The sequence below is a fragment of the Rhinolophus ferrumequinum genome, chromosome 9, assembly GCF_004115265.2.
Source record: "Rhinolophus ferrumequinum isolate MPI-CBG mRhiFer1 chromosome 9, mRhiFer1_v1.p, whole genome shotgun sequence".
Classification (NCBI taxonomy): Eukaryota; Metazoa; Chordata; class Mammalia; order Chiroptera; family Rhinolophidae; genus Rhinolophus; species Rhinolophus ferrumequinum.
The window spans coordinates 70,130,905-70,153,154 of NC_046292.1; the positions used below are offsets into that span (position 1 = coordinate 70,130,905).

Consider the following 22,250-nt stretch of genomic DNA (forward strand, 5'->3'; position numbering starts at 1 on the left):
ATTTGCCTTGTTTTCTTTCTTTTTATACACACATATGTAACTTTTATCTGAGTCACTTGTTGAGAGTAAGTTGCAGAAATAATACCCATTACTCCAAAATAGTTCAGAGGGTATTTCCTACAGAGCAGTCTCATACATAACCATAGTGTATCTATCAAAATAAAATTAACATTGATCTATTATTACCATCTAATCTACAGACTCCATTTAGATTTCACTGATTGTTCTGAGAACGTCATTTACACAAAAGAAATAAAAAGCCTTCTTTTTCTCTTTTTCCTTTCTTGTCCAGGATGCAATCTAAGATCATACATTGCGTACAGTTGTCATGTCACTTTGGTCTCTTTCAATCTGGAGTATTTTTTTAGCGTTTCTTTATCTATCATGATTTTGTCATAAATACAGACCAATTACTTTGTAGAATGTCCCTCAATTTGGGTTTGTTTGCAGTTTCATCATGTATCAGATTAGCTAGACTATGTAATTAGATTAGATTAGATAAATTTGGCACAAAGTGCTTCTGTGTTCTTCTCAGTATATCATCTCATGAGGAACACAAAGTTGACTTGTCCCAGTACTGGTGATTTTTAACTTTTACCACTTGAGCAAGATTAGTTGGTGGAAGGTGCTGGACAAATTCTCCCTGGCTCCTAGTGTCACCAACTACACTGGCTGTGTCAGCCATACTAGCCACAACCCTCCAGCTGCAACCAAGGGGAATAGATACATATATTTTTAATTTTGTTGTTATACATATTTGTAAGGTAAGAAGAAGCAGGTTAAGGAGAATAAAACATTTAATTCAACAATACGTTACTTGATTCATAACTTCTAAATATTCAGATGGATGGTATGTGGGTCTTCCTGCGAGTATGTACTCTTGCCCTAAAACATGCAAAGTTTAGGGGTGGGCCTATTTCCATACAGACTTTCCTTCCTGATGCTCCCACCTCCAATACAAGCAGTGCCTGACCAAGACATGTGGCACCTTTCATTGGCTAATAACTCGAACCACCAAAATGAAGGTCTTTAACTTAAGTATTTTCTGTAAAAACAAATTGTATGCCTTTACATTTCCAAAAGCCCCTCAACAAAGATTGAACCACACTTGCTTGTGAGAATTGTTTTAACATTTCTTTTTGCGGGCTCTGCGGACATTGGCCAGAGTGGATTCAAGCTACATTTTTCTGGCTATATAAGGATTTACAAATTGAAACCAGAATAAATTGGCAGCATAATTCTGATTTATTCTAGCAGCAGTTTTTTTTTTTGGAACCAGTTAGCCTTGTCATCTTGTTTGGCAGATCCTCCTCCCGGTTCTGACACACTGATTCTTTCCTGTTAAACTCATGCACACCCATTTTCCAAGAGCAGGCTTATCATTGGGGTGGGGGTACAGAGTTCAAGTTCATTCTGAGGATGCCAATGTTTTAAACTGCTGTGCTGTTACGTAATTTGCTTTTCCTAGTAGAATCAGTTAATTCCATTATTGGGCAAAATAGGATTTGTTTTCTACTTTCCCGAGACCTCTTGAATTAAAATTGAGGCCAAATTTAAAATGCAGATTCCCAGTCCGCAGAACAGCGAGTCTGATTCAGTAGAGGACGCTATTCATATATGTTCATTTTAACCAGTACCCAAATAATTCCCATGCAATAGCCCAAAGACCACCCTTGAAATACTGTTAGGTGAGGGAATACTTTCTCTTGAGGTGTTTGTTTGTTTGATTGATTGGTTCTCCTCCGTCTCCATGTGGAGAATAAGAAAATGACTTATTCCCCACTTACAATTAGTTTTAAAAGAATTTTTAAAAGGACTTAAACATGTTTAAAACAGTTAAGCTGACTAGATCAGAGCGATGGAAGGAGACAAACGGAATGAGGTGGTCAGGGATCGGGGAAGAAGATGGCGGTAACGAAGCAGGAAGGAGAGAGCAATAGTTCTCTTACCATTTAACAAATACCAAGCACTGACTGAATGTCAGCACCGTGCTATGTAGGTACTGGAGATTCAAAGGCGAACTTGACAGCAGGCCCACCTTCAGGGAGTTTACAATCTGGAGTGGGCCGAAGCAGGTACGAAGGTACTATGGGAAGGCAGAAAAGGGGCTTCTAACCCAGGCTTGGAGCACGAAGGCAAGGCTTCCTGGGTTGGACCCAATGTTCTGGACCAGGATGCGTAGTCCAGGAGGTGGAGTCCTGGAGGGGGCAAAAGAGCTCCAGAACGAATTCATTCTATTTAACTTTTAAGCTTTTTCCTGCTTACAAAAGTAATATACGTTATGAAAAAACTTCCTAACATAGGAAAGTGAAAGCCTCCTATATGTAATGCCCCCTGCTATTGCTCAAGGTCCACACCTGTCGGATCATTAAGGATTTGTTCCGGGCAAGGAGAAATGCGGCATGGGTCCTCCTATCAGCAGGGGGCGGCATGCCTGACGCCAGCCGGCCGGCGGATCTCTCTCACACGTCGCTCGCGTGATCGCCGGCGCTACATACCGCGCCTGCGCATAGGCTACGGTCTTTTCTCCCCCGGAGCCGAGCTGGGCCTGCAGGTCTCTGGTGAGCCGCGGACGCGGTGCTCTGTTCACCAGGATGGTGAGTGGGTATCCCGATCTCGAGGCTACAGATGGACGGGGGTTCCCTCTCTTTGTTCTAATGCCAGCCTAGGGTCGGTCTCGCATGGCGCAGGAGGCGGATGGCATTAGATTGCCGGCTCTGCCCTGGTCGGACTGCGGCTCCTAGCGTGGTCTTAATGGCTGCCGCCCGGCGCGCAAGCTTGAGAGGAAGGCGATTGAAGAAAAGCAGGAGTTGGGGCGGCGGGTTGAGGAGGAGGCTGAGTTTAGTAGACAGGCTGCGGGGATAGTGCCGGCCCGTTCGAGGGGGCCCGGGCAGGCGAGATTGCATTGGTCTCATGCTAGCTAGGGGATGCCTGAGTGGAGACGGGCTGCAGCTTCTCGGACCCAGCTCCATCCCTGGCTGCTCCGTGGGTCTTCCGGAAGAGCGTTGGGGTCGGCGGGGGTTTAAGAAAGGCTTGTGTTGTTGGTCTGAAGAAGTCTCTTTTAAGCCAAAACCGTCAGTAGAGCTTGGAGGCCGTGGCGTCTCTGGGCCCGGAAACGAAGCTCATTTAGTTTTTGGTATGCGCCTCCTGCCTCTTTATAGACTGTCGCTGGCATCGGTTTTAAATGATTCTTGGGGTGGGGTGTTGCTGCGTTGGTGGGGGACAGTGCTGTTTTAATCAGGAGTAATTGCTGAAAATGATTTTGGCCAGTTCAGGTTTGTGGCAAGTAATTTAGGTTTTTTAAAAACGTCCGTCCGTGGAAAGTTAGGGAAATAGGAGGTTAGTTTTTCGAAATGGGACAGTATTCAGAACAGATGGACGTTTGGCAAGATTTAGTGCTGTCTGGAGCAGGGCTTTGCAAAAGTTTGGCACAAGGATTGGTGTTGGTCTGTGAGCTACAGGAGTTGAGAGGAAGCATTCAAAAATTTTAAAACAATGACAATTTTGGAAAATATAAGACATTGGCCTGTGTTTCGTATGTTAGTTCATTTCCATTTTTCCCCAGTGATTCGTTTTTACTCTGTTACCAGCATTGACAGGAAAGTAAGAGAAAAAGTGATCCCTTGACTCCAGATGGTTTGAGAAACACTGGATTCTACAAAAGTGACAGCTGTCTATAGATTCACTTTTGAAGTTTAAATGTTATTTGTTACAGCTCAAATGTCAGAAGTATCATCAGCAAAAACATTTATCCAAGTTTCAATAAACATTCTTTTTTCTTAAAGGGATTTGTTAAAGTCGTCAAGAATAAGGCCTACTTCAAGAGATACCAAGTGAAATTTAGAAGACGCCGTGGTATGGTCAGGTTTTCATATTCACAGTATTAAAAGAATCTGCTTTGTAGTGGAGTAGACTTTTAAGTTATTTTCTCTTCTTTCAGAGGGTAAAACTGATTACTATGCCCGGAAACGCTTGGTAATCCAGGATAAAAATAAGTACAACACACCCAAATATAGGATGATTGTACGGGTAACCAACAGAGATATCATTTGCCAGGTAAGTTGCATTCTAGCCTCGAGCAGTGATGGTAAACCCCACCTCCCTTTAACTCACCTTGCTGGAGAAGTACTTGGGAAACAAAACATGTATGGATTAGAAGGTCCGTCAACTGTAGTGGCTGGCACTCAGAAACATCCATTGAGTAAGTGAGTAGCTCTTTTCCTTTTTGTGGGTCTTAAATTGGAGCCTGGGAAGTTGGTACTTTAAAAAAAACCTGAAGATCAGCTATATTTAGCAGTCTTGACCCAGTTTAATCCCATTCATTTTCTAATTGGGGGGGAAGAGGATTAGAGAAATTTATGGTACTGTGCTATTTTGTGGGTGTGGGTGGGGTGGAAGGATACGTTTGAGAGCAAGTAGAAGGTTCCTACCCATTCCAATTCTAGTAGAATAATAGAATTTGCCATTGACTAAGTCCTGACTTGCAGTATGGTCTTACATGCCACATACCCACTGCTCTTTGAAGAGGTTGGTAGTTTTGTGAAGATTAAATTAGACTCAGAATTGTTCTTATTCCTGCTTATTGTTGAAATGGGTTTTAATTATGTATGAGGGTCTCCCACATAAAAACCTTCAAAAAGTGGCAGTTTTCTCCTAGAACACAATTTGCTAGGCTTTTTTTTACAAGTAGGGAAAATTTTTATACTTGAGATTTGTTGGGCCTTTGCAAGAGGCAGGCGTACCATTTGTTGGTTGTGAAGGCATTGCCTTCTTCCATACCCAGAGTTCAGATAACTGAACACTGGGTGTCGGAAACATTGGACTTAGATATGCTTAATTTAAAAGATGTTTGAAATAATTGGGGATTCGTTTGACTTTTCAAAGTACCTCTTTAGTTCAGCAGCTACTCCAGCTAAGAGTCTTCAGTGTTTAGAAGTAAGGAGCTACAGTATAATTTATTCCAAAGGCATTTTAATATTCAATGTCTATGTGGTAATTTTAGCCTTACTCTGTCATCAAACATTTACAGACACAAAGTTACCTGCTATAGTTTACCAAGCCATAAACTAGTTGGAGGTGAGTGGGTTTAACAAAGACAAATTTTAATTGATACAGATCTATGTCTTTATTTTTTTTCCAAATCCTTTGTACAAGAAGGCACTTAGGACAAATAAACAGTGAAAGCAGATTACTAACCTGATGTTTCTCTTATTATAGATTGCTTATGCCCGTATAGAAGGAGATATGATAGTTTGTGCAGCTTATGCTCATGAACTCCCCAAGTACGGTGTGAAGGTTGGCCTGACAAATTATGCTGCAGCATATTGTACTGGCCTGCTGCTGGCCCGCAGGGTATGTACAGGATTATGGTAATTGATGTGTTTGGAATTAGCTTAGCTCATAGTTTGGTGTTACCTGCAAGATAGATGTTGACAGCTGGATAAGTTACCCTCCGCTGTAGAATCAAGCGAGTGCCTGTGGCACTCTTTAGGAATCACTAGGAAAGATGATTTTATAAATAGAAGGTTGTGGTTTTATACATACAAGGTTGTGATTGAGATGGCAGTGCATTTTCTAATTGGGGAAGCAGTTTTTCTGCTATCTGCTGGTTTGTTGGGTATATCTAGGCCAATAGAAGTTTCTGCAACTGGTGGATATCTGTAATCTATGCTAATATGGTAGCCAGTAGACATAGGTGGCTGTGAGCACTTGAAATATGTCTAGTGCTACTGGTGAACCGAATTTTTAAATTTGAATAGCCACTTGTGGCTAGTTAGTGGCTACCTTGTTGGACACCTTCTACTGAAGTGGCTACCTTCTATTGAAAAGTGTAGATCTCTTGATCTACAAGCAAACATTAAAATGCAGGTGCTACTCCAGATACTCAGAATCTCTATATTTTAATAGGGTGTCCAAGTGATTTATAGGCCAATTCCATTTTGAGAAGCAGTATCTTAAATTTTGGGGGAAGGGCAGGCATTGGTGGGGGTTTTTTGTTTTAATCATCTCTGCCCTCTGGGTGGCAGCATTTCCTGTCATGTAGAAAAGATGAAAATGTGCTTTTGCCTTACTCTTTTCTCAATTACTGACCTGGTTTTGCAGTGGGATTTTTAAGCATGCATCATTGTTGGGGACCCAGTTTGAGTGGGGGTGGGGAACAAGGTCATTATGTATGAGAGCAGCTTGGTACAAAGGCACTGCTTGTGAAACCATAGCTAGGTGATATTGTACTAGCAGAAGAATGGCCCGTGTTAATAGTATAGTTGGAGAATAGAGCCACAAAAGATCTCTTCAGCTCAGGATCCTACTCAGAACTGCATGTGATAATATTTAATATTTAGTTGTTGAATTCTAGCCAAATATGACTGAAAATATGTGGAGATCCCCAATTGTTGCATAAATCAAGTATGGACGTGTAGCAGATTAAAAAGCTATTAAAGTTGTTACAGTTGGTGAAATGGAATGAAATTTCTTTTTGTAGCATTTAAAAATTGGTATTTTAAAATAGATTGGGATAAAGGTATAAGTGAATTGGAAGGAAAGTGTTTTGTCAGGTCATTAAAGTTGTGACTTGTGATACTGTTGTTTGCATATATTCAGACAAGTATTTAGTCTGGCTTCTTTGTTAATAGCTTCTCAATAGGTTTGGCATGGACAAGATCTATGAAGGTCAAGTGGAGGTGACTGGAGATGAATACAATGTGGAAAGCATTGATGGTCAACCTGGTGCCTTCACCTGCTATTTGGATGCAGGGCTTGCCAGAACTACTACTGGAAATAAAGTTTTTGGGGCCCTGAAGGGAGCTGTGGACGGAGGCTTATCTATCCCTCACAGGTAATACAGTATTCAAGGGCTCGTTGCCTGGACTCCAGTACTTCACTGTTTCTAACTGTTTGGTCTGTGGGGATTACTGAATCAATTAAAGTAATAATAGCTATCGTTATGTGCCTGCCGTATGCTAGCTGCTATGCAAAAGGAACCTGGCAGGGCCAGAGGGAACTGGTAATGCATTTTATAAGTGAAGACACGGGTTGAGAGGTAAAAAATGGTTTGTCCCAGGTTTTGAAGCCAATAAGTAGGAACGCCGGGCTTGAAACTGCTGTATCTTGTGTGTGTGACTTAGTTTTGGCTAGAAACAAGCAATTTGGTTTCAGCCACTACTCCTTCTTCCCCTCCAATGCATTTTTTTCATTCAGAAAGAAAATTGTTTTACTGAGTTATGGAAAAATGGACTCCAGGAAAAAAAAGTTTGAGAGAAAGGCATCTGACAGATTTCTATACTTTCAACTGGAAATAAGATTGTAGGCCGTTCATTCTTAGAAGCTAAGTAGGTTGTTTTAATTTGGGTGGTCGTTTGAATTAATGATTTTTGTTATTGTTGAGTAGAGCTATCTTAAAGTGAGTTATTAGCTTCTTAGGCATATTTTAGTGGTTGCTGATTTAACTTTACATACGTATTTTTAATATATTTATATATAGAAATAAAATTTAATCTGGCTGGAACTTATTCTTATAATGTGAGGGTGGGTTGAGGATCTGTAGTTCTGTTGAAAGGCACCTTGATCTTGAATGAAACACACCCGTGTATCCTGAGGCACCAGTGGAGTTCTAGGATTTGGGGGGAGCAGTTTTCAATCCCTTTTTCTATGATAACGAGAACTAACTTTATAGTAGTGAAAAGCCTTGCTTCATTTAATGGTTTTTAAAAGTGCTTGTGAAGTGATTTTCTGTCGTGGAATTCAGAGATTAGCTGCTGAATGATGATACATCCCACTAACTGAGCAGTCAGTAGTTGGTCCTTTGGTTGCATGTGATGCAATTAATTGTTTCAAGACGGGACTGATGGCAGCTACTGAAATGAATTCCTGCTAGTGAACTGATTTCAATCAATATATACTAAAGTATGAAAAACTTTATTTTAGTACCAAACGATTCCCTGGTTATGATTCAGAAAGCAAGGAATTCAATGCAGAAGTACACCGGAAACACATCATGGGCCAGAACGTTGCAGATTATATGCGTTATCTAATGGAAGAAGATGAGGACGCTTATAAGAAACAGTTCTCTCAATATATAAAGAACAACGTAACTCCAGACATGGTAAAAATTTTAACTAAAAATGCCTGTATTGGTATTTATACCTATAGAACTCAGTTTACTACTTGTTTTTGGTGGGTATGTTTTATAGTTTTAACTCGGGTTAACAGTTAAAAGTTGAATGTGGGTGTGTTCACAGATTCAAATAAGCTGTAAATAAGCTGTCCTTGGCTTTTAAAATGAAATGACATGAAATTGGGATGTTAAAGGATAAGGCAGTATAATGATCTAGACTTATCAACATGTTCTTAGGATGCTGAAGGATATCAGATTTCAAGCATCCAAATCTAAAGCGTTTGGTGGGTTTTATGCATTTGACTGTTGTGTAGTTATAGATTTCATTCCTGTGGTCATAGTTATCATCTACCCTGTCTGATAGGAGGTGTTAGTTACTAAACTTCACTCATTTTGAGGCCATAGGGAAGAGGTTCTTTCTTCATAGCAAATAACTGCTATGTTCTGGACTTCCTGAATGTCTCAGGCATGCCCACAGAAGGGGAGATGTACAGCTTCTATCACTGGTTCTGCATGATGCTGAAGAAGTAAAGGGAACCATGTTTGCAAAAATGAGCTAATGTTGGAAAATTTATCACCCCCAAAGTTGAGTCTCCGGGGCTCGCTCTCAACACATTGGAGTAACTGAAGAGGATAGTATTACTTTTGAAATTGTAGTGAAAGCGTAGAACACAAATCACACTGTTATACAATTATAACAAATATACAATTATATATAGATGGATGGGTTATATATTAATTGGGGTATTATTTTTTTTGTTAGTGCATAGTTTCTATTTTGATACTGCTTTGGCTATGAAAATTAATTTTAAAATACTTTTAATTGGAAAAGGATTCCTTTGTTATTTACGCTTAGTATAGTCTAGGGCTGGATAAGCAGATGGAGTCTTGAGCGAGGAAAAGGGTAGTGTCATTAGTAATGTAGATGCATGTTAATTTTTGAAGTCATCAAATGGATTTGTTAAATTACGATGGAGAGCTGGTAATAATAGAGTGCTAAAAGTTGGTAGAGAAATTCAACTTTTCAAAGGGATTTAAGTAGTTTCAAATGCAGTGAAAAATTTTGCATTGTCTTCCTTTGCTAAGCTTTACACAAATGCATGTAGTAATTATATGTTCTCCACCTTGAATAATTTGAGAGACCTGGATTACCTAACTCATTCTTTCGGGGGCTGTAATTTTTACTAGATTTTGATTGAACGCTCAGGCATTTTACACCTGCTCTTCAAGACTTGATCTTGCACAGGATCAGGTCATTTACAGTTGACCCTTGGACAGCCTGGGGGTGAGGGGTGCTAAACCCCGCCCCCCCTCCAGCAGTTGAAAATCCACATACAACTTTTGACTCCCCCAGAACTAGCTACAGTTGTCCCTTGGAATCCACGGAAGATTGGTTCTAGGTCCCTCTGTAGATTGCAAGTACTGTTTTCAATTCACAGATGCGAAACCAGGGGGGAGGGGAGGGTTAGGGAGGGCCAACTGTATATTTATTGGGGAAAAAAATCTGTAAGTGGATCTGGGCAGTTCAAACATGTGTTTAAGGGTAGACTACTCAGGGGTGGTAATTGAAACAATTCAGAGTTGCAACATAGTTTTTTGATGAGTTTTAGAACACAATTCTCATGAGAAGATACCTAATTGGATAGCCTTTCAGGGTATTCTAGGGAAATTTGGACCTCTTTCTGGTTGATACTAGTGATTTGCAGCAGTAGTAGTAGATGATATAAGAGGTCCCTGGGATGCAATACTGTGGATAGCCTTGAAAGAACCTATCAGACACCAGTGGAAAATGTAAATGTGGGGAATGTGGGAGGGCAAATTCATTTGGCAATTGCTTCTTGGCCCCCATACAGTCTTCATATTAACATCTTAAAAACTGTTTTGGTGTGTGTCCTTACTTGAAAGGATTTAGGTCAGTATTTTAAATGAGTATAAAATGTGTTTCTGCGTAAATTTGCTCTAAACTTGAATGACTTAAAGATTATTCACAAAGTCCTCAGAAATGTATGAAAATTTTTCTTGAGGAAGATTGAGTTTTGTGAATAATGTCAACTCATGTTGCCTATGGTAAAAATTGGGAATTTCTTAGGAAAAGAAATGTAGCAATTTAAGTAGGTACCAACACTAACCTAGTTTAGTACCTTTTGAGGATCTGGCTTAGGACAAAGTAGAGCAAGTGGTACATTACAGTATGATGTATTGTTTAGGGCATGTGAAATGAAACCAAGTACTGTTTGCTTTGCTTTGTTTCAGATGGAGGAGATGTATAAGAAAGCTCATGCTGGTATACGGGAGAATCCGGTTTATGAGAAGAAGCCTAAGAAAGAAGTTAAAAAGAAGAGGTATGCATCTTATGTCTTTTCAAGAGATAGAGGTTGGGAGGGGTTCCCTGCCTTGTGTCATCTTAGTCAGATTCTTAAGGTTGTGCAAACTCGATCACTAACTCTGCATGGAGTTGCAGAAGTGAGGGGAACCAGGTTTGCTAAAGTAATTGTGGTGATAGAAATGTATTAGCCTCAGAAGCCACTGAGGTGGCCCATTCTATCCTACTACAGTTACTGCTAATACTTAATGATTATAAGCATTGTATTAACATGTCTATTTGATTTGGGCACCTGTGGGGTAATAGAACAGTATCACAGAAATTTGGGGTTTGGCAATGTTAGCTTAAAATCATAATAAGTACATGTATTGGAACTTGGATTACTTGACCTCATCTTATTATAAAGTGTCTATCCTCGCTAGCTATGGTTTTTTTTTAAAAAAAATTTTTTTCTTACTTTGTTTTGTAGGTGGAACCGTCCCAAAATGTCACTTGCCCAGAAGAAAGATCGGGTAGCACAGAAGAAGGCAAGTTTCCTCAGAGCTCAGGAACGGGCTGCTGAGAGCTAATAAACCAAACAGTTTTCTATGAAGATTTTTCATATAGACATAAATAAAGTTATTAAGCAACTATTTCTGTGTTATGCTCTTGTTAATTAATCTGTAGGAAATAGCTTGAAATTAACTGCATTTTTCTTCAGGAAACAAGTATAGCTTTTTCCAGCAAAAGATTTCTTGCATATTGACTCATTGGGCTTCTGTTCTCCCTAACAGGAGTTATCCCTCAAATTGTATGATGTGCAGCTCTCCTAACAGTCTAGCAACAGACCATCCTTCTTCTAGGAAACACTTCTTTCATTCATTTATTGTATCCAGATGATTAATGGGGAGAAGTTACCTTCAAAGTATGTTATTTTAAAGGAAACAAAACTGGTGCTAATCCATGGCTTTTAATTTTGTAAGAAAGTTGTCCAGCGAAGGTCATATAGCTAAGATACTCACTTTAACCAGGTGAAATCTTTGAGCAGGAAATACTGGGTCTTTATTCTAAAACATGTTTAATTTTATGGAGATACTGAAAGGTATGTGCGAGATCTGAATAAACGAGAGCTCAGGAGCAGATAACCCTTGCATATCAAATTTACATGTGAAAATACTGGATAAATTTACATGCCTCAAATAGCCCTTTGGCCAACAGGAAATACTGTTTGAAAATGGAAAATTATCACCAAATTTTAAGATTTCAGAGTACTGCTCTTAATGTCCCACTTGCCCATAACTCAAATTCAAGGTATGTGGAGGGCGGCCGGTTGGCTCAGTTGGTTAGAGCGCAGTGCTCATAACACCAAGGTCGCCCGGTTGATTCCTACATGGGTCAGTGAGCTGCACCCTCCACAACTAGATTGAAAAAACAACAAACGGATGACTTGAGGCTGATGGGTCCTGGAAAAAAAACACTGTTCCCCAATTAAAAATAAAAGATGTGAGTCTGGATTGGATCTATGGTCTTAAGATGTCAGTTTTAAAAGACTCAGTTGGCTAGGTGATACTACTGTGTTTCCCCGAAAAAGACTGGGTCTTATACCGTTTTTCCCCCAAAATTAAGACCGGATCTTACATTTTTGCTCCAAAAGACGCATTAGGGCGTATTTTCAGGGGATGTGTTATTTTTTTCATGTACAACAATCTACATTTATTCAAATTTAGTCATGTCATCTGGAGCATTGTCATAACTAAATGCGTCTGTCTGGCTGACGCTCTTAACTGGGACTTCCTTTTAGGGAAACATGGTAAGATGACCATTTGGATGCTCATCCATTTTCAGCCTCTAAAATTGGCAGGTACATGTTACCAAATAGAACACTACTTTTAAAAGGCTTAGTAAGAGCCATTCGACATTCTGAAGCCATGTAACATTTGATGTCTTAAATGAATTAAAATGAATTTATAGCACAACAAACCATACTATTAACCAATATCTGTTTATAAAGAAGTGATTTTAATTTACCTGCTTTGCAGTCAACTTCTGTTAATGTGCAAACTTTACCATGCTAAGACATTAGTAAATTAATGTATAAATTTTCTCTTAAACAGCAGCTTCAATGCAAACAATGATTCCAGCAATGGTATTCTGGCTAACCAATCTACAAAATACTCTCACTGTTGATGTTTATGGAATGAGGCTTTTCACAGCATTATTTTAAGTCAGTCAAAATAGTTACACAGTGAATGTACTGAGAAATGTACCAGGGCTTCTAGAAGAGCAGGAATGAAATCTTGGACATGTTAATCCTATGAATCTCCTGCCATTACTTCAGCAATCGATACATATTTTACGATGATGGCCTCTTAGGATCTGGGGAAAGGAGTTTTGTGTAATTGGCAGGGATATGAATCAGAAGCCAAATTTTTTCTTTTTCAGTGGTAAGTTTTCTACAACGGTCACAATGTCCAAACGAACTATGAGTCATTTGTGTAGGAAATTTTCTTCCACAGTAATGTTTTTAGGTTATTTAGTATCAAAGAATGTTCCATTTCCATTTGATTTGCTGTGACTTTGAGAGCAATACAAGAATAAAGTTGCTTTTCTAATTCTTCACGAATTTCACTTGGAGCACCACGAAGTAGGTAGTCTTTGAGTAACTGACAGGCTTTTGCCAAATTTGGTTGTATCACTTCTGCAGTACATTTCATTGTACTCTGGTCACAGCTAGTTCGACAATCTGTGCCATAGACACAGTCCAAATCAGACTCACAGTGACGATCCTTTATAAGTTCTTTCAGGTTTGTCTCTGGCACAATTTTTCTCATGTCCACCATTTTCAAATCATACTTATCATTATAACCTAGGTTTTTGGCACTAGTATCACACATGAGGAAGTTTCCATAGGGGCCGTGGAAAACATCTTCCACAAATTCTAGAAGTCCTATGGCTATTTTAGCCTTTCTGGGCCACGATGGTGTGAACAACTGATCCATGCTTCTTCTGAACCCAGATGGAATAAAAAGTTCAATGACCCATGGAAGGCTTATTCCATAAAGAGAGGTATATTCAACACTTTCCATTACATAAAGATCACCACAGAATCCCATTAATTTGGGTGTATGTTCTTTATCTTGAAGTATCACCATGAGAAGAAATTCATTTAATTGAAGAAGTGCCCATGCTGACTTTGCTTCTCCCAAGGAAACCTGACCATCTTTGTCTCCATCAGCCACCGTCAAGATGAGATTAACCAGTTCAGAGAGGTTTCCTTGGTCACCCAATTTTGCCTGTAAAGATAAGAATTTAGCTAATTATACAGAAGGAATGCAAATATCTCATGTAACATACTAACTTCCTTTATTAGCATGCTTAGTAATAATCTTGCTACTGAATCCCCATAAGGAACTTGAATACATCTCCAAATATTTATGATATTTGCTAAGTGAGTCAGAATTGTTTTACGTGATGGCAAGTATATTGGCTTATTAAGAAATGGCCACCCTAAGTCTGTAAGCCCCTTACACTCCAGATGAATACAGTTAACCAAGACACAAATTATTCTTTGTCTTATTCATTAACTTGCAAAATTGCAGTGTAATGTGCTCATATCCAAAGTTATAAGAAGGGTCAACTGAAAATTATTTTCTATTTTGTAGTTATCACATTAACAGTTACTTTGTTCAAGTTGTATTGTTCCAAGAATGAAGGTTAAAAAGTATTTTCCTGTGAAGTTTCTCTGGGATAAGAGTTTGAAAATATAAACTGTCCAAAGAAAAGAAAGATTATGAGTGAAAATAGAAGAGCAACAAAAATGAGAAAGATTCTTTCAAAAAGTGTAATTATTTTCATTTTAATATTTCTATTTAATCTTGAATATTCTGTTAAATTACAAAAATAATTTGTAATCTGGGTGTACTAATTTTATTTCACCTTTTAAAAAATTGTGTATCAGTTACATTGTCAAACTATGGAGCAGCCCATCTATTTAATGAACTCCCCTCTCTATCTGGACATTTTTAACTGACAATGTCTACACATTTTTACTTTTCTTTGAATTATTTCCTCAGGATAGAGTCCCTGATACAGGACAAAACAGCAACATTTTTTGTGGTTTAGGAAGAGGTCCTGTCAATTCTTCCAGAAGAGTGTACTGCTTCACACTAGCAACATGTTAATGGGTATACTTACTTTAAAGAGACTGTAGACCATTTCTTTGAATTTCTGTACAGTAGTTCCCCTAGTTGGTTTATCAAATAGCACTATTTCTTTTCTTGGTTCCAATTCAGTTCCAAAATCAAGATGAAGCGTTTGTTCCATTTGACATTTCACAACCCCTGGTAGATTATCCCAAATCCCTAAATACATCTATGTGAAAAAGAATAGCAAGTTATGATTTAGGCTGAACAGAAAACTATCGCTATCTTTTTAGTGTCCTCTATCAAAACACAAACAACCAACAAAACATTGAGATTGACTGTGACTTTCTTTTCGAATTGCAAATTTGAAATCATTACTCCAAAGCTTTTTTCCTTAATTTTTTAAATTATAAAATTAATGTATTCCTAAATATATATTTTTGACTGATTGTCTATTTTATCCATTATTGTGGTAAATCAAATACATAAAATTTACTATATTAACCATTTTTAGTGTACAGTTCAGCGGTATTGCATTAATGAAGTTGTGCTACCATCACCATCTTTCAGAACTCTCTTCATCTTGGAAAACTGAAACTCTATACCTACTAAACAATAACTCCGTTACCCCTTTGCTCCCAGCCCCTGGCATCACCATTCTACTTTCTATCTTTATGACTTTGACTGCTCACTCTAAGTATCTCATATAAGTGGAATCATACAGAATTTTTGTAACTGGATTATTTCATTTAGCATTATATCCTCAAGGTTCATCTATATTGTGGCATGTGTCAGAATTCCCTTTTAAAGTTGAATAACATTCCATTATAGATAGATCACATTTTGCATTTCCATTCATCTGCCAATGCACACTTGAGCTGCTTCCATGTTTTAGCCATTGCGAATACTGTTGACATGAACATGGATACACAAATCTCTCTTCAAGACCCTGTTTTCAATTCTTTAGATATATATCCGGAAGTGGAATTGCTGGATCATAAGATCATGCTTTTTGTTGTTTTTGTTTTTGTTTTAGGAACTGCCATACTGTTTTCTGTAGTGTCTGTACCATTTTACGGAATCCACCAATAATGCACAAGGGTTCCAATTTCTCTTCATCCTTATTTCTTCTATTATCTGTTCACCACACTTATTATAATAGTTGTTTTTTTTACAATAGTCATCCTCATGGGTGTGAGGTGGTATCTCACTGTGGTTTTAATTTGCATTTCCCTCATGATCAGTGATGTTGAGCATCTTTTCATGTACTTACTGTCCATTTGCAGATCTTTTTTGGAGAAACATCTATCCAAGTCCTTTGCCCATTTTTTAATCCAGTTGTTTGTTTTTCTTGTTGTTGTGTTTTTAGTTCTCTATATATTATGGATATTAATCCTTTATCATATATATGATTAGCAAATATTTTCTGTAATCCTGTAGGTTGCCTTTTTTCTTTTCAACTTCCAGTATCATTTATTTATCCTGGAATCTGGATACAATTAACTGTAGCAAGACAGTGCTCAATGCTATTTAAGACTCATTTTAGTTTCTTTGAACTACCTCAGTATTTGTAAATGTGAGAATTTACATTCCAATAACTGGAAAACTAAAATTTTACATACCAACAAATTTACTTAATATTGATGTAACTACACAAAATTTTATATGCAACACGTGAACTTTAATATTATAGAATTTGGCCTTTGTAAAGTAGCTTACACATCAACAAAGTTAGTCTTTGCTTATCTGTCCTAACCTTTGAAGCGTTGCACCAACAGACCCCTCCCACAGCTTTTGCAATGTAGAGATGATTCCTCCCCTTAAGACAAGGTGAAAAACTCAAAGTTCCCACCCAGAAAAAAGTTAACCCAGAATTATCAAATTCTAAAGTTTCAGCAGAAATAGGATATGGGCAACTCTTTTTTGTCTTGTACCTAAGTAGTACCAGAGGAATTTACAGTGATGACCAAAAGAACACAGGTTTCTCATTAAACTTTGTTTTCCTTGGTTGCAAAATTCTGTGACAGATTTTTGGTCAAGTTGTTTCCAATAAACAGTACTAATTTTTAAAACTAGTAACTTAAAAATGGCCACATACACACACAAACACAGATGGTCCACAAAACATTCTCCTTTCCTTGTGAAGGTTTTACGATGCATTGTAATCATTAACCAGTCTTTTATTAGTAAACTTAAATGGCCAATTGAGACAAACAGTTCTGAGACTGTTCCTTCACCACTAAGACTGGGGTGGCAGATATTGGGGATGACATCCTTCTGAGCTTTCTGGACAGTCTTGGTACGTTGCCAGCTCCAGCTGCCTTCTTGTCCACTGCTTTGATGACACACCCAGCAACTGTCTGTCTCATGTCACAAATAGCAAAACAGCCCAGAGGAGGATAGTCAGAGAAGCTCTCAACACACAAGGACTTGTCAGGAACCATGTCAACGATGGCAGCATCACCAGATTTCAAAAACTTTGGGCCATCTTCCCTCTTTTTATCAGAACAACAATCAATCTTCTTCAGCTCAGCAAATTTGCAAGAAATGTGAGCTGTGTGACAATCGATCACAGGTGAGTATCTGGCGTGGATGGTTCAGGATAATCACCTGAGCCATGAAGCCAGCTGCCTCCATTAGTGGGTCATTTTTACTGTCAGCAGCCACATTGCCGCGACGAACATCTTTGACAGACACATTCTTGACGCTGAAGCCCACACTGTCCCCAGGAAGAGTTTCACTCAAAGCTTCATGGTGCATTTCCACAGACTTTACTTCAGTTGTGACATTGACTGGAGCCAAGGTGACCACCATGCCGGGTTGGAGAACACCAGTTTCCACTCGGCCCACAGGGACTACCGATACCACCAATTTTGCAGACATCCTGGAGAGGTAGATGCAAAGGCTTGTCAGTTGGACAAGTTGGTGGCAGAAGCAATCCAGAACTTCAAGCAGTGTGGTTCCACTGGCACTGCCATCTTTATGGGTGACTTTCCATCCTTTGAACCAAGCCATGTTAGTACTTGGCTCCAGCATGTTGTCACCATTCCAACCAGAAGTTGGCACAAATTCTACTGTGTCAGGGTTGTAGCCAATTTTCTTAATGCAGGTGCTGATTTCCTTAATGATTTCCTCATTTCTCTTCTGGCTGTAGGGGGGGCTCAGTGGAAACTGATTTTGTTAAAACCAACAATTAGTTGTTTCACACTCAGTGTGTAAGAAGCCAGAAGGGCAAGCTCACGGGATACCTGCTTCACATTCACCAACATCAGCAGCAACAATCAGGACAGCACAGTTAGCCTGAGATGTGCCTGTAATCTTGTTTTTTAATAAAATCTCTGTTCTGGGGCATCAATGATGGTCACATAATACTTTCTGGTCTCGAATTTCCACAGGGAGTGGGTTCCCTTTTTATTTTACTAATACCGCCTTTTGATGCACAAATATTTTTAATTTTCATGAAGTCCCAATTTCTTTATTTTTTTTTTTTTGTTGCCTACATCTTTGGTGCCATATTAAAGAAACCAAATCCAAAGTCATGAATGAAACTTTTGCCTTATGTTTTCATCTAAGAGTTTTATAGTTTTAAGAGTTTTATAGTTTTCTACATTTAGATCTTTGATCCATTTTGACCTAAATTTTGCATATGATGTTAGATAAGGGTCCAACTTCATTCTTTTGGATGTGATGCCCAGTTTTCCCAGCACCATTTGTTGAAAAGACAATCCTTTCCCTATTAAATGGTCTGAGCACCCTTGTTAAATCATTTGACCATATATGTGAAAGCTTATTTCTATGCTCTTTATTCTATTCCATTTGTTTATACTATGTCTGTCTTTATTCTGATACCACACTGTTTTAAAAGTGTGAGCCCTCCAGTTTTGTAGTTCTTTTTTCAACATTGTTTTAGTTACTCAGGGTCCCTTGAGATTCTGTATTAATTTTAGGATGGGTTTTTCTATTTCTGGAAAAATTGTCATTGGGATTTTGATAGGGATTGCACTGAATCTGTAGATCACTTTGGGTAATATTAACATCTTAATAATATTAAGTATTCCAACCGATGAACATGGGATGTGTTCGACTTGTTTATGTCTTTAATTTCTTGCAGGAATGATTTGAAGTTTTATTGTACAAGTCTTTCACCTACCTGGTTAATTCCTAAGTATTCTTTTTGATGCTATCGTAAATGGAATGGTTTTCTTAATTTACTTTTTGGATTGTTTATTGTTAGTGTATAGACATGCAACTGATTTTTGTGTGTTGACTTTGTTTCCTGCTACTTTGCTGAATTGGCTTATTAATTCTAACAATTAGTTTTGGATGGAATCTTTCGGTTTCTCTACATTAGATCATATTGTCTGTCAATAGAGATAATTTTACTAATACTTTTCCAGTTTAAATGTATTTTATTTCTTTTTCTTGTCTAATCAATCTATCTAGAACTGCCAGTACTATGTTGAATAGAAGTGGTGAAAGTGGGCATCCTTACCTTGTTCCTGATCTTAGAGGAAAAGCTTTCCATCTTTCACCGCTGAGTAGGATATTAGCTGTGGGTTTTTCACATATATAGGTTTTACTATGTTGAGGTATTAGGTTGGTACAAAAGTAATTGTGGTTTTTGCAATTACTTTTAACTTTTTAAACCACAATTACTTTTGCATCAACCTAATAGTTTTGTTGAGTGTTCCTAATTTGTTGAGTATTTTTATCATGAAAGGGTACTAAATTTTGTTAAATACTTGTTCTAAATCACTTGAGATTTACCCTTCATTCTGTTAATCTGGTATATTACATTGATTGATTTTTGTATGTTAAACCATCCTTGCATTACAGGAATAAATCCTAAGTGGTCATGGTATATGATCCTTTTAGTACACTGTTGAATTAGATTTGCTAGTATTTTGTTGAGAATTTTTGCACCAGTGTTGACAAGGTATATTGATCTTTTAGTTTTCTTTTCTTGTAGTGTCTTTATGTGGCTTTGGTATCAGGGTAATGTGGGCCTCATAGAATGAGTTAAGAAGCATTCTTTCATCTTCAGTACTTTGGAAAAGGTTAAAATGGATTGGTGTTAGTTCTTTAAATGTTTGATAGAACTCACCAGTGAAGCCAACAGGACCAGGGCTTTTCTTTTTGGGAGACTTTTGATTACTGATTCACTCACCTTACTACTTATACATATATAAATCTATTCAGATTTTCTATTTCTTGGTAGGTTTTGTGTTTATAGGAATTTGCCCATTTCGTCTAGATTATCCAATTTGTTGGTGTACAATTGTTCATCATACTTTTATATAATCCTTTTTTATTTCTGTAGAATTGATAGTGTTGTCACCACTTCATTCCCAATTTTAGTAATTTGAGTTCTCTCTCTCTTTCTTTCTTTCTCTCTCTCGTCCAAATATCTAAAGGACGGTCAATTTTGTTGATATTTTTAAAGAACCAACTTTTGGTTTCATTGATTTTTTTCACGAGATGCTTTATCTGTCTTGTTCCCCATAGTCTCTCCCAATACCTTAAATAGTACACAGCATGTAGTAGATATTCAAATGTTGGACTTCGTTTCAGAAATCCTCTTAAATATGGTTAGTATCATCAACTTAAAATGTATTTTAAATTTCTATAATTGTAAAAGTAATGCATATTTATAGAGAAATTTAGAAATAATATAAAGAAAAAAGATGAACTTAAAAAACATGCAATATTCCATTGTCCAAGGATAATCAGTCTTTTTGTTTTTTTATAAACTTGATTTTTTTTTTAAATAAATTTTATTGGGGAATATTGGGGAACAGTGTGTTTCTCCAGGGCCCATCAGCTCCAACTCATTGTCCTTCAATCTAGTTGTGGAGGGCACAGCTCAGCTCCAAGTCCAGTCGCCATTTTCAATCTTAGTTGCAGGGGGCGCAGCCCACCATCCCATGTGGGAATTGAACTGGCAACCTTGCTTTTAAGAGCTCGCACTCTAACCAACTGAGCCATCCGGCCGCCCCTCTGGAAGCTCAGCAGCAGCTCGTTGTCTTCAATCTAGTTGTGGAGGGCACAGCTCACTGGCCCATGTGGGACTTGAACCGGCAACCCTGTTGTTCAGAGCTCATGCTCTAACCAACTGAGCCATCCGGCCGCCCCAAAGGATAATCAGTTTTGATTATCCTTTTCTTCTAGCCCAATATTTTCTTCTAGCCCAATAGTCCTCTATTGTTTTAATTTATATTTCTTTGATAAGTGAGATAGAACATTTTTTTCATTGTTTATCAACTATTTACAGTTCTTCTTTCGTGAGTGAGCTCATCCTGTCCTTTGCCCATGCCTGTAGTTTAATTCTTCATTCAGATATTAGCTCAAACATTATCTTAGAAAGGTCTTCCCCGATCACCTCTAAAGCACATCTCTATCATCCCTATCCCCTGCATTCTTCATCAATTTGCTCTGTTTATATCCTATATAAAACACACCACATCCTGTAATTATCTTGCTTATTTATTCATTTATCAACTGTTTATATTCCCCGCCCCTTTGGGATAATGTAAGATCTATAAAGGAAGTAATTTTATCTATCTTAATCACCACTGTATTCCTAGTAACTAAAACAGTGTCTGGAATATACTGGGAATAGGGGATTAATAAATATCTGTAGGATGAGTGAATCAAAGCATATAAAATTAAAATATATAAAATGTCTTAAAGCTGTGGTTCAAGAATTCTTTTAATCATGCTTTAGTTTAAGGTAAAATTAGAGCATACCATCAATATGGAATGTTTATTCATAATGTCCATACCTGATTGTTCGGCTTGGTAGATAAGCATTTTCCGAAGTAAAGAGTTTCTGTTACACAAAGGCTGTTACATGCAGGCCCATCAATCACTCCAGTCTTGTACTTGTCGCACTAAAAACCATGAAATAAAAAAAGTAGTTAACAGAAAAATGTTCAAAAGAAGAAATATAATAAAGACACTATAAAGAGACATTTGCATTCTTCAAGAGAAGGCTCCATGAAAAAAAAACAACAACACCTCAGGGTTTGGATTTGAACAGACTTGGCTTTGAATCTAAGCTCTGTTCCTTGCTAGCTATATGACAATGAGATGTCTTCTTGAAACTAGGGTGTACATAAAATTTTGAGATTATTTTTCCCACTTATCATGGTCTGAGGTGGTATGGTACCTACTCTCTCCAAGAATAGGGACACTCTATTTTTTAAAATGGCTCTGGTTTTAAAATAAATTTAAAAATAAAGTTTAAATTACCAAAAATGTTTTTAAATAGCAAAATAAAGTTACCTCTGTCCTCCTTGAGATCACTCAAAAACAAGAAAAAAATTTAAAAAAGAAACATAAACTCAAAAAAAAAAAAAAAAGAAAGAAACACAAACTCTATCCTTGATAAAGTACCAATGTAACCCTAAGTCACAATAAATGAGTATGGCCTGCCAAATTCAGTGAAAATTACACCAGAGCCCAGAAGTATTATGCTGAGATTAAATATCTGCTATGACCTCAATTTTCAAAGTTGGCAGAACATGGAAAAGGTGGTACACCTGAGAGAAGAGTCATCACCCTAGTTTGCAATGCAGGTTTAAGGGGCACAAGCTGTGGGAACTTTCAAGGACTCTGTTTAGCATTATGAAGTAGCAGGGCAGTACTGAGTGATAAAATCCTTAAAAATGTTATCTGTGTTGGAGGCAGTCTT

At 37.9% G+C, this 22,250-nt stretch overlaps 2 protein-coding genes and 3 non-coding genes across 7 annotated transcripts in view; 4 read left to right on the forward strand and 1 right to left on the reverse strand.

The window, feature by feature from the left end:
• Positions 1-2,477: 2,477 nt before the first annotated feature.
• On the forward strand, positions 2,478-11,068 carry RPL5 (ribosomal protein L5). 2 transcript variants are annotated; one of them, XM_033114159.1, is made up of 8 exons: positions 2,478-2,597; positions 3,786-3,855; positions 3,941-4,056; positions 5,218-5,352; positions 6,633-6,835; positions 7,924-8,101; positions 10,367-10,455; positions 10,906-11,068. In XM_033114159.1, the coding sequence occupies exons 1-8, from the start codon at positions 2,595-2,597 to the stop codon at positions 11,003-11,005; spliced, it is 894 nt and encodes a 297-aa protein (XP_032970050.1). In that variant the 5' UTR covers positions 2,478-2,594; the 3' UTR covers positions 11,006-11,068. The 2 variants fall into 2 exon arrangements, with proteins under 2 accessions (XP_032970050.1, XP_032970051.1); XM_033114160.1 differs by having other exon boundaries at positions 10,370-10,455.
• LOC117027850 (small nucleolar RNA SNORD21) lies at positions 7,754-7,851 on the forward strand. The gene has a single exon (XR_004423980.1). It is a non-coding gene; the product is annotated as a small nucleolar RNA SNORD21 (small nucleolar RNA).
• On the forward strand, positions 8,602-8,736 carry LOC117027852 (small nucleolar RNA SNORA66). The gene has a single exon (XR_004423982.1). It is a non-coding gene; the product is annotated as a small nucleolar RNA SNORA66 (small nucleolar RNA).
• Positions 10,538-10,670, forward strand: LOC117027851 (small nucleolar RNA SNORA66). Its single transcript, XR_004423981.1, has one exon. It is a non-coding gene; the product is annotated as a small nucleolar RNA SNORA66 (small nucleolar RNA).
• A 1,710-nt stretch (positions 11,069-12,778) lies between the features above and the next one.
• Positions 12,779-22,250, reverse strand: part of DIPK1A (divergent protein kinase domain 1A) — a 90,565-nt gene continuing 81,093 nt past the window's right edge. For both annotated transcript variants that reach the window (XM_033114157.1, XM_033114158.1), the window contains exons 3-5: positions 21,340-21,447; positions 14,610-14,786; positions 12,779-13,708 (exon numbers count right to left, since the gene is read on the reverse strand). In XM_033114157.1, coding sequence (XP_032970048.1) covers positions 12,896-13,708; positions 14,610-14,786; positions 21,340-21,447 — 1,098 coding nt within the window. In that variant the 3' untranslated portion in view covers positions 12,779-12,895. The remainder of the gene's footprint in view (positions 13,709-14,609; positions 14,787-21,339; positions 21,448-22,250) is intronic.

Excerpts from the sequence above, each read along its gene's own strand:
- RPL5 (XM_033114159.1), top strand. Across the intron at positions 4,057-5,217 it reads ACAGAGATATCATTTGCCAG|ATTGCTTATGCCCGTATAGA; the intron begins GTAAGTTGCATT and ends CTCTTATTATAG. Across the intron at positions 6,836-7,923 it reads GGCTTATCTATCCCTCACAG|TACCAAACGATTCCCTGGTT; the intron begins GTAATACAGTAT and ends ACTTTATTTTAG.